The sequence below is a fragment of the Hylobates moloch genome, unplaced genomic scaffold (genome assembly GCF_009828535.3).
Source record: "Hylobates moloch isolate HMO894 unplaced genomic scaffold, HMol_V3 SCAFFOLD_3, whole genome shotgun sequence".
Taxonomy (NCBI): Eukaryota; Metazoa; Chordata; class Mammalia; order Primates; family Hylobatidae; genus Hylobates; species Hylobates moloch.
This window is the reverse complement of record NW_026652278.1, coordinates 68,873,206-68,886,289: the sequence shown is the minus strand read 5'-3', so window position 1 is coordinate 68,886,289 and position 13,084 is coordinate 68,873,206. Positions and strand designations below refer to the sequence as shown.

Genomic DNA, 13,084 nt, shown 5'->3' with positions numbered 1-13,084 from the left:
ACGATCTTGGCTCACTGCAACCTCTGCCTTCCTGGGTTCAAGCGATTCTCCTGCCTCAGGCTCCCGAGTAGCTGGGATTACAGGCACCCGCCAACACGCCCAGCTAATTTTTTTTTTGTTTTTGTATTGTTAGTAGAGACAAGGTTCCACCATGTTGGCCAGGCTGGTCTCAAACTCCTCACCTCATGATCCACCTGCCTGGGCCTCCCTAAGTGCTGGGATTACAGGAGTAAGCCACCGCACAGATATACTATGGCAAGTGTAAGAAACCTTAGTATAAATATTGTAAAAATGCAAGTCTAAATGTAAAGGAAACAAATCTAGAGCATCACTTTGAATATACTTGTTATAGTATACTATCAAGGAGAAGAAAAATAACTTTAACTTTGAATGTGACTATAGCACAATGAAATGAGAACAAGTGTTCTTCAATCAAGCTAATAATAAAATTTCACTCTAAGTTTCTGACATAAAGGATAATGATAGATGTCTAATGAATAGAGTTAATATTGATATCATTAAGAAGTATTTTCATATTTTATGAGGTTTTTAAAAAAGTATTTCAGAGACAATGTTCCAATGTTCCAATGACATTCTACATATTGTACTATTCCTGATATAAAAGTACTTTGCAAATGGGCAATAAATTTGCCAGCCATTTTAATCTTTCAAAATTAAGTATTTAAAATTGGTAATACACAGCATGCTATATAGATAATTAAAACAGTAAAAAAAAGTACACTGAGTGAAAAACAAGTCTCTCACAAACAGCAATTCCTCAGTTTTCCTCCACTGGTTTCCAGTTTCATATGTGTTCTTACTGAATTTCTATTTATGTTATTTCTTGACTCTATTCTGATGCCCAGATCTGTCAATATATAAACACGTAATATATATACACTGAAATATACACTGAATTTTCCAAAACAGTCTAGGTTTCTATTCTTTTTAACCAAAGCAAATGCTATGTATGGCTTCATTTTAATTTCTACTTGCTTACAAGTTTGAATAGTAATATTCAGAGTTTTCAAATTAGGAAGCAAGATATATCACCTGAAACCTGGTTTAGACAACATTTTAAAAATTAAAAGTCATCAGGTATATAAATGAAGATTGTCATACTACTCAAAAATTATATGGGAATATAAGGAAACAACTGACTTTTTCTCATATAAACAATACTAAATGCAGACATATAATGAAACAATAAACACAGTACTTGAGATTTCTAACTGGAATTTCACACCTTTTCCTTACCCCTACACCCAAAATACTATTTTTCTGATCAGAGTTGAATACTAAAATTAAATAAATGTAAATTAATATGCTATTTTAAAATCAAACTAAAACCAATTTATAGTAATAGAATATGTTAATATTAACTCAAACAGTTTAAATTCCCTCCTATGTACGTGAAAAATGGCCCTTCAAAATGGAAGGGAATTTCATCATCTGGTTTAAAAATAACAATGAAATAAAGAGCAACACAGACAAGACTACTTTTGGCCTCTGGCTTCTTTCAATATAGAAGTATTATAAAGAAAAGAGTAAGCCAGTGATGATATAGTAAAGAAACCTCCACTTTAATAAATCATTTTTTCAGGAAAAGAAGTAGTCTGCAAAATCTGTGAAAGTGATTTATCTTCAGGTGAATAAAATGAACAGCAATTGATCTTGTACCTAGGGAGTGATTCTTCTTCCACCAGTTACAAACATATCTCTGTTAAATATCACTAGAATAGGTTGGGTAATCTCATGTTTTGAATAATTTATTTGCACACTTAAGATTTAGGATTTATTCCAAAGTTTTACGTCCAACACCACAGTTTCAGTTGGGTCATTAACTTGTTCATTATTTCATCACTTTTTGCATCTGTAAAATGAGTCCAGCTTTGTATGGGACCATCATAGAAACGACACCAAACACAGATTTGGTGGGTGAAAGAGGTATGTCAGAGGTAAGATTATCATGAAAAAGGGATATATAAGCTGAGATATGTGAAATGGGCACAAATTGGTGAAGTGAAGGAAAAGAATGTTATACGCAGAGGAATCTGTATGTTTATGTCAACAAGATACATAATTACCAAACGTTTCACTTTACAGCAAAGAATTTTGAAGAAATCAAGACTGTCTTCTAATTTAGTGTATAAAGTGGATCATTTTGAAAATAACATCTACTTTACTTACATTGGTTTTCCTAGAAATTCTGTGAAGAGGCTAAAAAAGGAATTTAGGCCAGGGCAGTGGCTCACCCCTGTAACCCCAGCACTTTAGAAGGCCAAGGCAGAAGGACTGCTTGAACCCAGGAGATTGAGACCAGTCTGGGCAACATGGTGAGACCCCCATCTCTACAAAAAATAAAAATAAAAAAATTAGCCAGGCATGGTGGCATGCACCTATAGTCCTAGCTACTTGGGAGGCTGAAGCAGGAGAATCCCTTGAGCTCAGGTGTTTGAGGCTACAGTGAGCTATGATTGCACCACTGCACTCCAGCCTGGGAAATGGAACAAGACTGTCTCTTAAAAGAAATTAAAAGAAAAAAAAACCTCCCCAAAGTAGACATTACATGCATTCTTCTTAGTGTGTGTGTACTATTCTGTAAAATCTTACCAGCTGTAAAGATTCATGTACTCACCAGCACAATTAAGACACAGAACTATTCCATCACCACAAAGAAGCCCTCTCCTGCAACTCCCTTATAGTCATACCTATCTCCTTCTCCCACATTATGTCTAACTCCTGGAATGACAGATCAATTTTCCAAAACTAATTTTTTTTCATTTAAGTAATACTATATAATTGGAATTATACAGTAGGTAACATTTTGAGTTTAGCTTTTTTTTACTTCGTGTGATGCCCTTAAGATCTATGGGAAATGTTGACTGTACCAGTAATTTATTCTTTTGCAAAGCTTAATATTCCATTGGATAGATATATCACAGTTTGTTTATCTATTCACCTGTTGAAGGTTATCTGGATTGTTTCCAGTTTGAGGCAATTACAAATTAAGCTGATGTAAATATTTGTGTAGCAAGTTTTTACATATACATAAATTTCCATTTCTCTATGTTAAATACTCAGGAATATGATTGCTGAGTCATATGGAATATTTATCTCTAATTTTATTAAAAATGCCAAACTGTTTTCCAGAGTGGCTGTGTCATTTTCCTACCAGCAACAGACGAGAAATCCATTCATTCTGTATTCTCACCAGTTTTTACTTTCGCTATCCACATATGTATGCAGCAGTATCTTATAGTTTTAATTTGCACTTCTCTAATGGCTAAGAATATTGAAAATATTTTACATGGCTTACTTGCTATTTTTTATATTCATTTTTATCATTTAAGTTTTTGTTGTTGTTATCCTAGAAATTCTGTATAGAGGCTAGAAAAGGAATTTAGGCCAAGGGCAGTGGCTCATGCCTGTAATCCCAGCACTTTAGGAAGCTGAGGCAAGAGGACTGCTTGAAGCCAGGGTCTCGTTCTGTCACCCAGACTGGAGTGTAGTGGTGCAATCACAGCTCATTTAAGATTCTTAAATACATTCGTAGCCCAGTGTGGTGGCAGGCGCCTGTAATCCTAGCTACTCGGGAGGCTGAGGCATGACAATCACTTGAACCCGGGAGGTGGAGGCTGCGGTGAGCTGAGATTGCATCACTGCACTCCAGCCTAGGCTACAAGAGCAAGACTCTGACTCAAAAAAAAAAAAAAAAAAATCATCCGAAGAGGGGATATACAATAATATCTTCAAGTTCACAGTTAGTAAGCTCTTCTAGCTAATAGTAGGACAACACAGATTAATATACAAAAAGCTAATGAAGCCAGCTGTAGTAATAAAAAGTAGAGGAGTGTAAGTATGGAAAATTTACTTAGAAATGTCATTATAGAGATGATTTGATTAGAGCTATTCACTTTGATAACCCAGGAAAGGCACTTAAAATTCACAAGGCATGAGTCAGATAATGTCGGTGTCCCTACAATATCCTTTGGACCTAACCCTTTCCCACCATTCCAAATTACTTCCAACAGCCAGTATCTTCCTCTGTATGCCTCAGGGCTTTCCTCTGAATGGCTGAATGCTACTCTGCCCGCCATAGCACCAGGCAGGTGCAATGTCTTCTGTATGGCAGTCCACAACCAGTAACAGGAAATATACTCACTCTTTCACACTTCAGGTGAGTTAGTCCCGAAACTAAATTTGACACTGACTTTCCCAGAATTATCCCACAAGATAAAGCTCCAGCAACCTATTGTGGTAGTTTAGTTAGTAAGTATTCATTAGCTGCCTTGCTTTCCTTGCATCAGTTCTTGCCTGTTACATACATCTCCAAAGTAGGCTTTGTTCTAAAATCCTTGCTTCAGGTTCTGCTGCTGGGAAAACTTATATACGTTAAACCACCCACCACAACAAAATAACTCTCATTAAAAATAAAAAATACTTGGAAGCAAAAGGTAGTGACAATAAATAAGACATATATATAGTAGGCCCACCATATCCATGGGATCTGCATCTGCAGACCAACCAACAGCAGATCAAAAATACTTGGAAGTGGGGGAAATGGATAGTTGTTGAGTCTGTATTGAACATGTACAGACTTTTTTCTTGTCATTATTCCCTAAACAATATAGTATAACAAGTATTTACTTAGCATTTACAGTGTATTAGGTATTATAAGTAATCTAGGGATTATTTAAAGTATATAGGAGGATATGCATAGGTTATGTGCAAATATTATGCCATTTAAGGGACTTGAGTATCCATGGATTTGGTATCCACAGAGGGTCCTAGAACCAATCCCTTATGGGCACCAAGGGATGACTGTACTTTCCTTTCTCTATTTACTTTTTCTATTTATTATTATTTCATAACTCTCTTCAATTGTAAATTAACAGCATTTCCCCTGCATATTGAAAACCTAATTTCTAATACGTCCATTACATTAAAATTAACAGTGCAAAATTACAGATGTCTACAACTACAAAAAAATTGACCTGTAAAATGCAATAAATTCAACTTCCATGATTAGACAGCAAAAAAAAACAAACACATTAAGCTACAGTAATCAGAGAAGTATGATATTGGAGAAAGAAGAGACATATAGATCAATGAAACAATATGGAATATAGATATACAACCACATAATTGATTTTCAAAAAAGTACAAAGTCAATTAAAGAGATTTAAATAGATTTCAGGAAAGAGTAATGGATCAATTGGATATCCATATGCCAAGGCAAAAAACAATAGCAAAAAACAATAATCAAAAACTCTGTTACAGACCTCACCCAGTATACACAAAACTTAACTCAAAATGGATCACAGATCTACAAGTAAAAAGTAAAACTATGAAATTTCTAGTAGAAAATATAGGAGTAAATCTTTCTGACCCTGGATTAGGTGAAGAGTTCTTATATGACACAGAAGCATAATCCATTTTACAAATATATAAATTTGTAAGAACTGCTCACTGAAAGATATTGTTAGGAAAATGAAAACACAAGCCACTCACTAGGAGAAAATATTTGCAAATCACACATCTGATAAAAGTCTTGTCTGCAGAACAGATAAAAAATTCTCAAAACTCTGTAACAAAAATAAACAACATTTTTTTTTAAAAAAAGGCAAAGAGTTTGAAGAAATACTTCTTCAAAGAACATATACAGATAGCAAGTAAGTATATAAAAATGTGCTTCACATAATTAGGGAAGTAGAAATAAACAATGAGATGCTCCTCTCCCCCTTATAATTGATATAGTAATAAAAGCTGACAATATCAAGTGCTGAAAGGATGTGGAACCACTAGACCTCTCATATATTACTAGTGAGAATGTGAAATGGCACAGCCACTTTGGAAAGGAGTTTGGCAATACATCCAGTAAAATGAAAATTTATGTTAACACAAAAATGTATAAATATTTTTAGCAGCTTCATAATCACCAGAAACAATTCAAATATTCCTCTAGAGTGGATAGAGACACAAGGTGCAGTACATCACGATGACAGAAAACTACTCAGCCATTAAAATTTAAAAACTATTGACAAAGCAAATGGATGAATCTAAGATGAACTTACATCAACTGAAGAAAGTCAGATTCAAAGGCTATGCACAACATGATTCCATTTGTGTGTATCAGTATCTCAGGAGAGCTGGAGAAAGCTGGGCTGCCACGTTTTGGCACAGCCAATGGCAACAAGCCAAAAAAATCAATACATAAAATAAAACAAAGAATAGGTCTGTAATCACTTACTGTGATAGTATAAGAGGCTAAACTGGAGAAAGTGCCAGCTACCCCCCATTCCATTTTCCCCTGTAGCCTTCCCCCTATGAAGCCTGCCAGGAAAACCTCTGTAAATGCCTTATGATCAGACCTAAAAAATCACTCATAGGTTTTTGGCCAGAAGCAGGAACCCTCAATACAAGTCACCGGAAAAGGCAAAACTATACAAACAGAAAATTATGGAGAATGGGATTTGATTTTACCCTATTTAATAAAAGCTAACACAAAAAAGCCTCAACTAATTCATGGATGCAGGCAGAAGACACAAGACTCCTCACTCAAAGAAAAAACACTTCATTACTTATGACAAAACAGAAGAACATCAGCACATTTGCATCAGTTCCCCTCATCCCAAGTCCTTTGGGGATGCTCAGATGGATGCTATGCCTGTAGTGAGTTTGCATCAGCAAATGAGAAGCACTGAACTTGAGGAATCCACCAATTTTATAGGAAGCAGTAAATAAGCTTGCTTTATGTCTGGGAAGAGATGTTATCTCATGTCTCAAGTTTATCAGCTGCATATATAACCTTGAGAAATGTCCCAGGAAAAAGGGCAGTCAGAACCTTACAGTCTTCACAAACAAGTGAGGAGAAGTGTCTCTGTCAACAAAAACAGAGCAGGGATTGCTAAGGGCTGAAGTGGGGGAAAGGAAGACTACAAAGGGGACACAGGGAAAGTTTTGGGGTGATGAAACTATTCTCTATCTTATTTCTGATACTGGTTGCAAGACTGTGCATGTGTCACAACTTGCAGAAACATACACTACAAAGATCACTTTTTTGTATATAAATTATAACTTAATTTTAAAATGGAAAAAATACTTTTTTTGAAAAATAAATTTATTTGAAAAGAATTTATTTTCTAGAAAAAAGTAAATCTTCCCTTAAAAAAAAACAAAAATATACCCAGTACCCTGTGGTACCATCCCTGGTGTCCCTTTCTGCATATGTCTACTTTCAGTTGCCAACTAATTAATGTTTACAGTATTCATTTAAAGTTAATTAATTATACTTTCAGATATGCTTCAACACCTATTCAAGCATTAAATCAGGACTTATAATTTCTAAATCTTTTTTTCTTACAACAGTTTTTGAGAAAGAAAATAGATTAAATTTGCAAAACAATAAATTAAAAATTAGTATAGTTTACTGTTGCCTTTCAGCTCTCTCAATCAAGATATCAAAAATAAAATAACATTTGGCAGGCATCCCTTCATACTCCCCACCATGGATATTAACTCACAAATAAGATAAACCCTCAAAATTATTAAATTGCCATTGTTCATGTTTCTCCTATTGACCAATGATCTAAAGTCTCATTTTAGTAAGGTTCTAATAGAATGGACCATCTGTTTTATGTTACATGGGAGGCAGCAAAATTCTTCCTCTCTGACTGGATTACTAATGCTCATGCCTTCTATGGCATTGTACTTCTCATTCGTATGCACTAGCTTTCTAAAGTACAACATACCCCCTAATGTAATACATTTTCCTTTTAACTGTACAATACTGTAGATGCCATATTTTTAATGTGACATGCTGGTATTTCTTTTTTAAAACCACAAATGCATTTCTTATTCTCAATCACAAATTTAAATTTCCTGTGTATTCCCAGCCCACTAGGCATTTTTCTTTTAAAATAGCTGAAAAAATAGACTATTTCAATTTTTTGATTTGTCATCTCATTTTTATAGACCTCTCTCCAAGTAACTATTAGAATGGAAAGTGAAAAGATACTTAGTTTTTTATCCTTTTTCTATAAAATCAATTTAAGCTTAAGAAAGACTGTAAAATATTTCTACTTCTTAAGAGGAGTAGTAGTAAGTCCATGCCACATCTAAAATGATCTAAAATAATACATTTATATTCAATTTAAGAAAAATAACCTTAATAAGGCATTCTTCCAGTGTTCAAACTTAAAATTATTTTAACATGAATGTTTTCATTTTTAAAAGTCATCAAAATTTGACATATATTCCTTATGTTATTTCAGAGATTTACACAAACACTTAGCTGAAACCATCTTACATTTCATTGGTTAAATTAAGATAAAGTAATACTCTTCAAATGGAGTTGTATTTCTAATACCTTCAGTTTTTCTTGTTGTGCAATATTTTGTTCATTATGAACAGATTCTGACAAAATTGAGACAAATTGCATCACTACTGATGACTCTCAATTAGATCTTCAGTTCATTTCCCTTGCCTAACTCTAAAAAAGCTACATATGGTTTAAACCACTGGTACTTTTTACTTTCTGCCAATACACAAACCATGCTTTTTTGTGTTGAAAATATTCTCATGAATAATTATACTAGTCTCCAAAGAGACCAGATGGTAATAAATTCTAGAGCAGATCTGGAAGCTTTCTCTAAATTTACCTTTTTATAGTCTCACCATCATAATATAGTTCTTTGTGCTATGGCTTAGAATAGCTATGGCTAGACATAGAAATGTGAGTAAACTTTGTACAGAAATTTAAAAAAACAATCATTTCAGGGTCTTTCATAACTACATACACCTCTCATCTAATACTATCATCAACAACTTTTAAGAGAACATCACCTTGATAGAGTATGACATTACTAATCAAATTATAAAATTTTTACATTTGCAAAATGTTACTATGAAAGTAACATTTGTCTGGGCAGTGGCCCATGGCCATAATCCCAGCACTTTGGGAGGCCTAGGTGGGTGGATCACTTGAGGTCAGGAGTTTAATACCAGCCTGGTCAATAGGGTGAAATTCTGTCTCTACAAAAAATACAAAAAAAAAAAATTAGTTGGGCATGGTGGCAGGAGCCTGTACTCCCAGCTACTCAGGAGACTGAAACAGGAGGATTCCTTAAACCCAGGAGGCAGAGTTTGCAGTGAGCCAAGATCGCGACACTGAGCTTCAGCCTGGGCGACAGAGCGTGACTCTGTCTCAAAAATAAATAAATGAATAAAGTAAAATTTAAGAAATATGATCCAGCTAACTACAGCAAATGATATGAAGTTAAAGAAATATAAATGTTGGCTGGGTGCAGTGGCTCATGCCTATAATCCCTGCACTTTGAGAGGCCAAGGCAGGTGGATTACCTGAGGTCAGGAGTTTCAGACCAACCTTGCCAACATAATGAAACCCCGTCTATACTAAAAATACAAAGAATTAGCCATGTGTGGTGGCAGGCGCCTGTAATCCCAGCTACTTGGGAGGCCTGAGGCAGGAGAATCACTTGAACCCGGGAGGCAGAAGTTACAGTGAGCTGAGATCGTGCCACTGCACTCCAGCCTGGGCAACAAAGGCAAAACTCCGTCAAAAAAAATAAACAAATAAATAGAAATGTAGACTAATGTTTACTAGTATTGACACTGATTCTATTTTATTATTCTTCTGGAAAACATGATTAAATTATTCTGGCCTTGCTATTTCAATTGAAGTAAAATAACTTGCACAATCTTCATTATTTCTATTAATCATAAATCACTCCATTTTACTTAATAGTATCGTGTTTGTGAGAAAAAAAATCAAAAGAGGTTTTCAAAACCAGACATTATTCAAAACTTTCAAAACACATTGTGGTATATAAAATTAAATTTTAGGCATTTCCTTCCATCTGTAAGAAGCAAAACACAGCCATAGTAGTTTATTATCTACTTGTATACCGGTATACTGGTTACAATACAGGTGTAAAATATTAGCTGCATAATTTTTGGTATAAATTATTCTTATAGCTCAAAACAATTATGTATAAAAGAAATGAAAACAAAAAAGAAAAAAGTTCAAATAGAAACAGGAAATATAAATTGGGGTGGGAAGGTACAGGGACTACAGAAAAGGGATTAAAAACAATGTCTGAAAGTTATTTTATTATTTTAATAGTCATTGTTGCTTCAAAACATGGTGGCTATAAATAAGAAATACTATCTCACATAGTTTTGGTGGGTCAGGAATTTGGGAGCAGCTTAGTGGAACAGTTCTCTCTTGGGGTGTCTCATCAGGTTGTAGTCGGTTAAGTAAGGCAGGGCTCCAGTAATCTGATGATTTGACTGGAGCTGGCTCACTCACAAGGCCAGCATATTGGTGCTGGTTGCCACTGGAAGGCATATGTTCCTGCCCATGTGGGCCTCTTCAAAGGTTGACTGCGTATCCCTAATACATAGCAGTTGAATTCCCCATTATGGGTGTCCCAAGAAAAAATAATATGGAAGTAATGATGCCTTTAACGATCTAGCCTCAGAAATAGTACACCATCATTACATACATTCTACTTATTAGAAGCAAGTCGCTAAGTCTGGGCCATATTCAAGAGAGGGGAAATTAGGTTCTACCTTTTCAATGGAGAAGTATTAAAGAACTTGTGAACATGCTTTAAAAAAAATTTTTTTTAAGAGACAGGATGCCACTGTGTTTCCCAGGCTGCAGTAAAATGGCTATTCACAGGAGCAATCATAGCATACTGCAACCTCAAACTCCTGGCCTCAAGTGATCTTCCCATCTCAACCTCCTGAGTAGCAGGGACTACAGGTATGCACCACCACACCTGGCTTTCTTTTCATTTTTCATATTAGAGTAGATGGCAACTGTTACATAAAGCAAAAACCCACATTAGATAATAAATATAAAAAATATATTATTTGGTTTTGAGACAGGGTCTAGCTCTGTTGCCTAGGCTGGAGTGCAGTGGCAGAATCATGGCTCACTAACAGCTTCAACCTCCCAGGCTCAAGAAATTCTTGCACCTCAGCTCCTGACTAGCTAGGATGATAGGCATGCACCACCGTGCCTGGTTAAATTTTTTTTTTATTATTCATAGAGAGGGTTTTGTCATGTTGCCCAGGCTGGTCTTGAACTCCTGAGCTCAACTGATCCTCTGGCCTTGGCTTCTCAAAGTGCTGAGATTATAAGCGTGAGCCACCTCACCCGGCCTATTATTCTTAAAAGAAAAAAAATTTATCTGATCTATTTAATGATACATATAATTGTTCATACATACATAAATCGTATGCCATCTTCATAAAGTCATTAGTAGTGCTTTTATAAAATTAAATCTAAGTTTTTCTCTTATTTTGACAGAGCTCTAATTTCTAAAATGCTCATAAATTTTCAGTTTTCTGCTACATGTATTAAAATAAATGCCACCTGCAACCTACCAGCTACTTGTTCTAAAACCATAGTTTCCCAGTGGTCACCTAACATCCATCCATCCAACCAATCTTCTTCCTTATTTGAAAACTCCACTGCATAACTGCTAACTTTTATGCAGAGATTTTTAAATGAAAATTCTGGTTAATAGGTGGGCAACAGTTACTACCAAGTGAAGTCTATAAGCCAAGGTGTATGGACCTCTACATAGTGGGTTGTAAACGCTTGAGATACGGGAAGAATTAAATAAGGAGAAAAGAATGAGAAAGAGTTTGGTGATAGTCCGAAGTTCATACTTGCCCAGCTTGGGGCACATCCTTCTTGCCCCAAATCACTGTGGTATGTTACAATCTAGACTATTTGGTTTTTTACTTTGTTATCCCAAGAATCTCAGCAGCAAAAGTACCAAAGAACACAAATATGCTTAAAAACATTCTTCTTTAAAAATCAAGGCAGAGTGATGTTTGCAAAATGGAAGGGTAGGAATTGTTGTCTGGTTCTCCACACCCTATAGAATTTCAATTAATATCTTCTCAGTGGCAAGACGACTACCCTGGATCTCTTGGAACTCAGGATGATGTCTCATTGTACCACAGAGCTGAGAAAAATCTGGGAACCGCGTATTAGTCCATTTTCACACTGCTATAAAGAAATATCGAAGACTGGGTAATTTATAAAGAAAAGAGGTTTAATTGACTCACAGTTCTGTACGACTCGGGAGGCCTTGGAAAACTTACAATCACGCTGGAACACAAAGGTGAAGTAAAGACCTCCTTCACATGGTGGCAGGAGAAAAAGACAGAGAGTGAAGGAGGAACTGCCCAACACTTATAAAACCATCAGATTCGTAAGAACTTACTCACTATCATAAAAACAGCATGGGGGAAACCACCCCCATGATCCAATCACCTCCCACCAGATCTCTCCTTCAACATGTGGGGATTATGGGGATTACAACTGGAGATGAGGTTTGGGTGGAGACACAGAGCCAAACTGTATCAGACAGTAAGGGAAATGGTGCTTCGACTGCAACACCCTTCCCCTAAGCCCACATATGCAGAAGTCCCCTGGATGCAAGTTTCTATGGTGGAAAAAATGAATGGGAAGTGGCTATTCGGCCTATTGTAAGCATAGTATATAGACCTCTTATATCTTTAATATGAAGATTAAAGACAAAACTATTAAAAATAATTATAACTACAATTGATAGTGGGATATGCAGTTTTAGAAGTTGTAAGTTGTAACATCAAAAATTCAAAATATGTGGCTGGACGAGTTGGCTCATGCCTGTAATCCCAGCACTTTGGGAGGCCGAGGCAGGCAGATCACTTGAGATCAGGAGTTCAAGACCAGCCTGGGCAACATGGTGAAACCCTGTCTCTACTAAAAATACAAAAATTGCCTGAGCAAAGTGGTGCACACCTGTAATCCCAGCTACTTGGGTGGCTGAGGCATGAGAATCGCTTGAACCCGGGAGGTGGAGGTTGCAGTGAGCTGAGATTGTACCACTGCACTCCAGCCTGGGTGACAGAGTGAGACTGTATCTCAGAAAAAAAATTCAAAATATGAGAGAAAAAGAGGAGTTAAAGTACACAGTGTTTATTAAACATTTTTAGCAATCAAAGTTAAGTTGTTACTAGTTTAAAATAACCTGATATAAGCAAATATCAAAAA

The 13,084-nt window shown here is 35.7% G+C and overlaps 1 protein-coding gene across 4 annotated transcripts in view; it reads right to left on the bottom strand.

The window, feature by feature from the left end:
• ADK (adenosine kinase) overlaps positions 1-13,084 on the bottom strand; it is a 584,474-nt gene that overhangs the window by 395,403 nt on the left and 175,987 nt on the right. The window contains exon 5 of one of the 4 annotated variants that reach the window (XM_058436403.1): positions 12,112-12,183. The exons of the other annotated variants lie outside the window; for them this stretch is intronic. Within the exon in view, the coding sequence (XP_058292386.1) occupies positions 12,112-12,183 (72 nt within the window). The remainder of the gene's footprint in view (positions 1-12,111; positions 12,184-13,084) is intronic. 4 annotated transcript variants of the gene reach the window in all.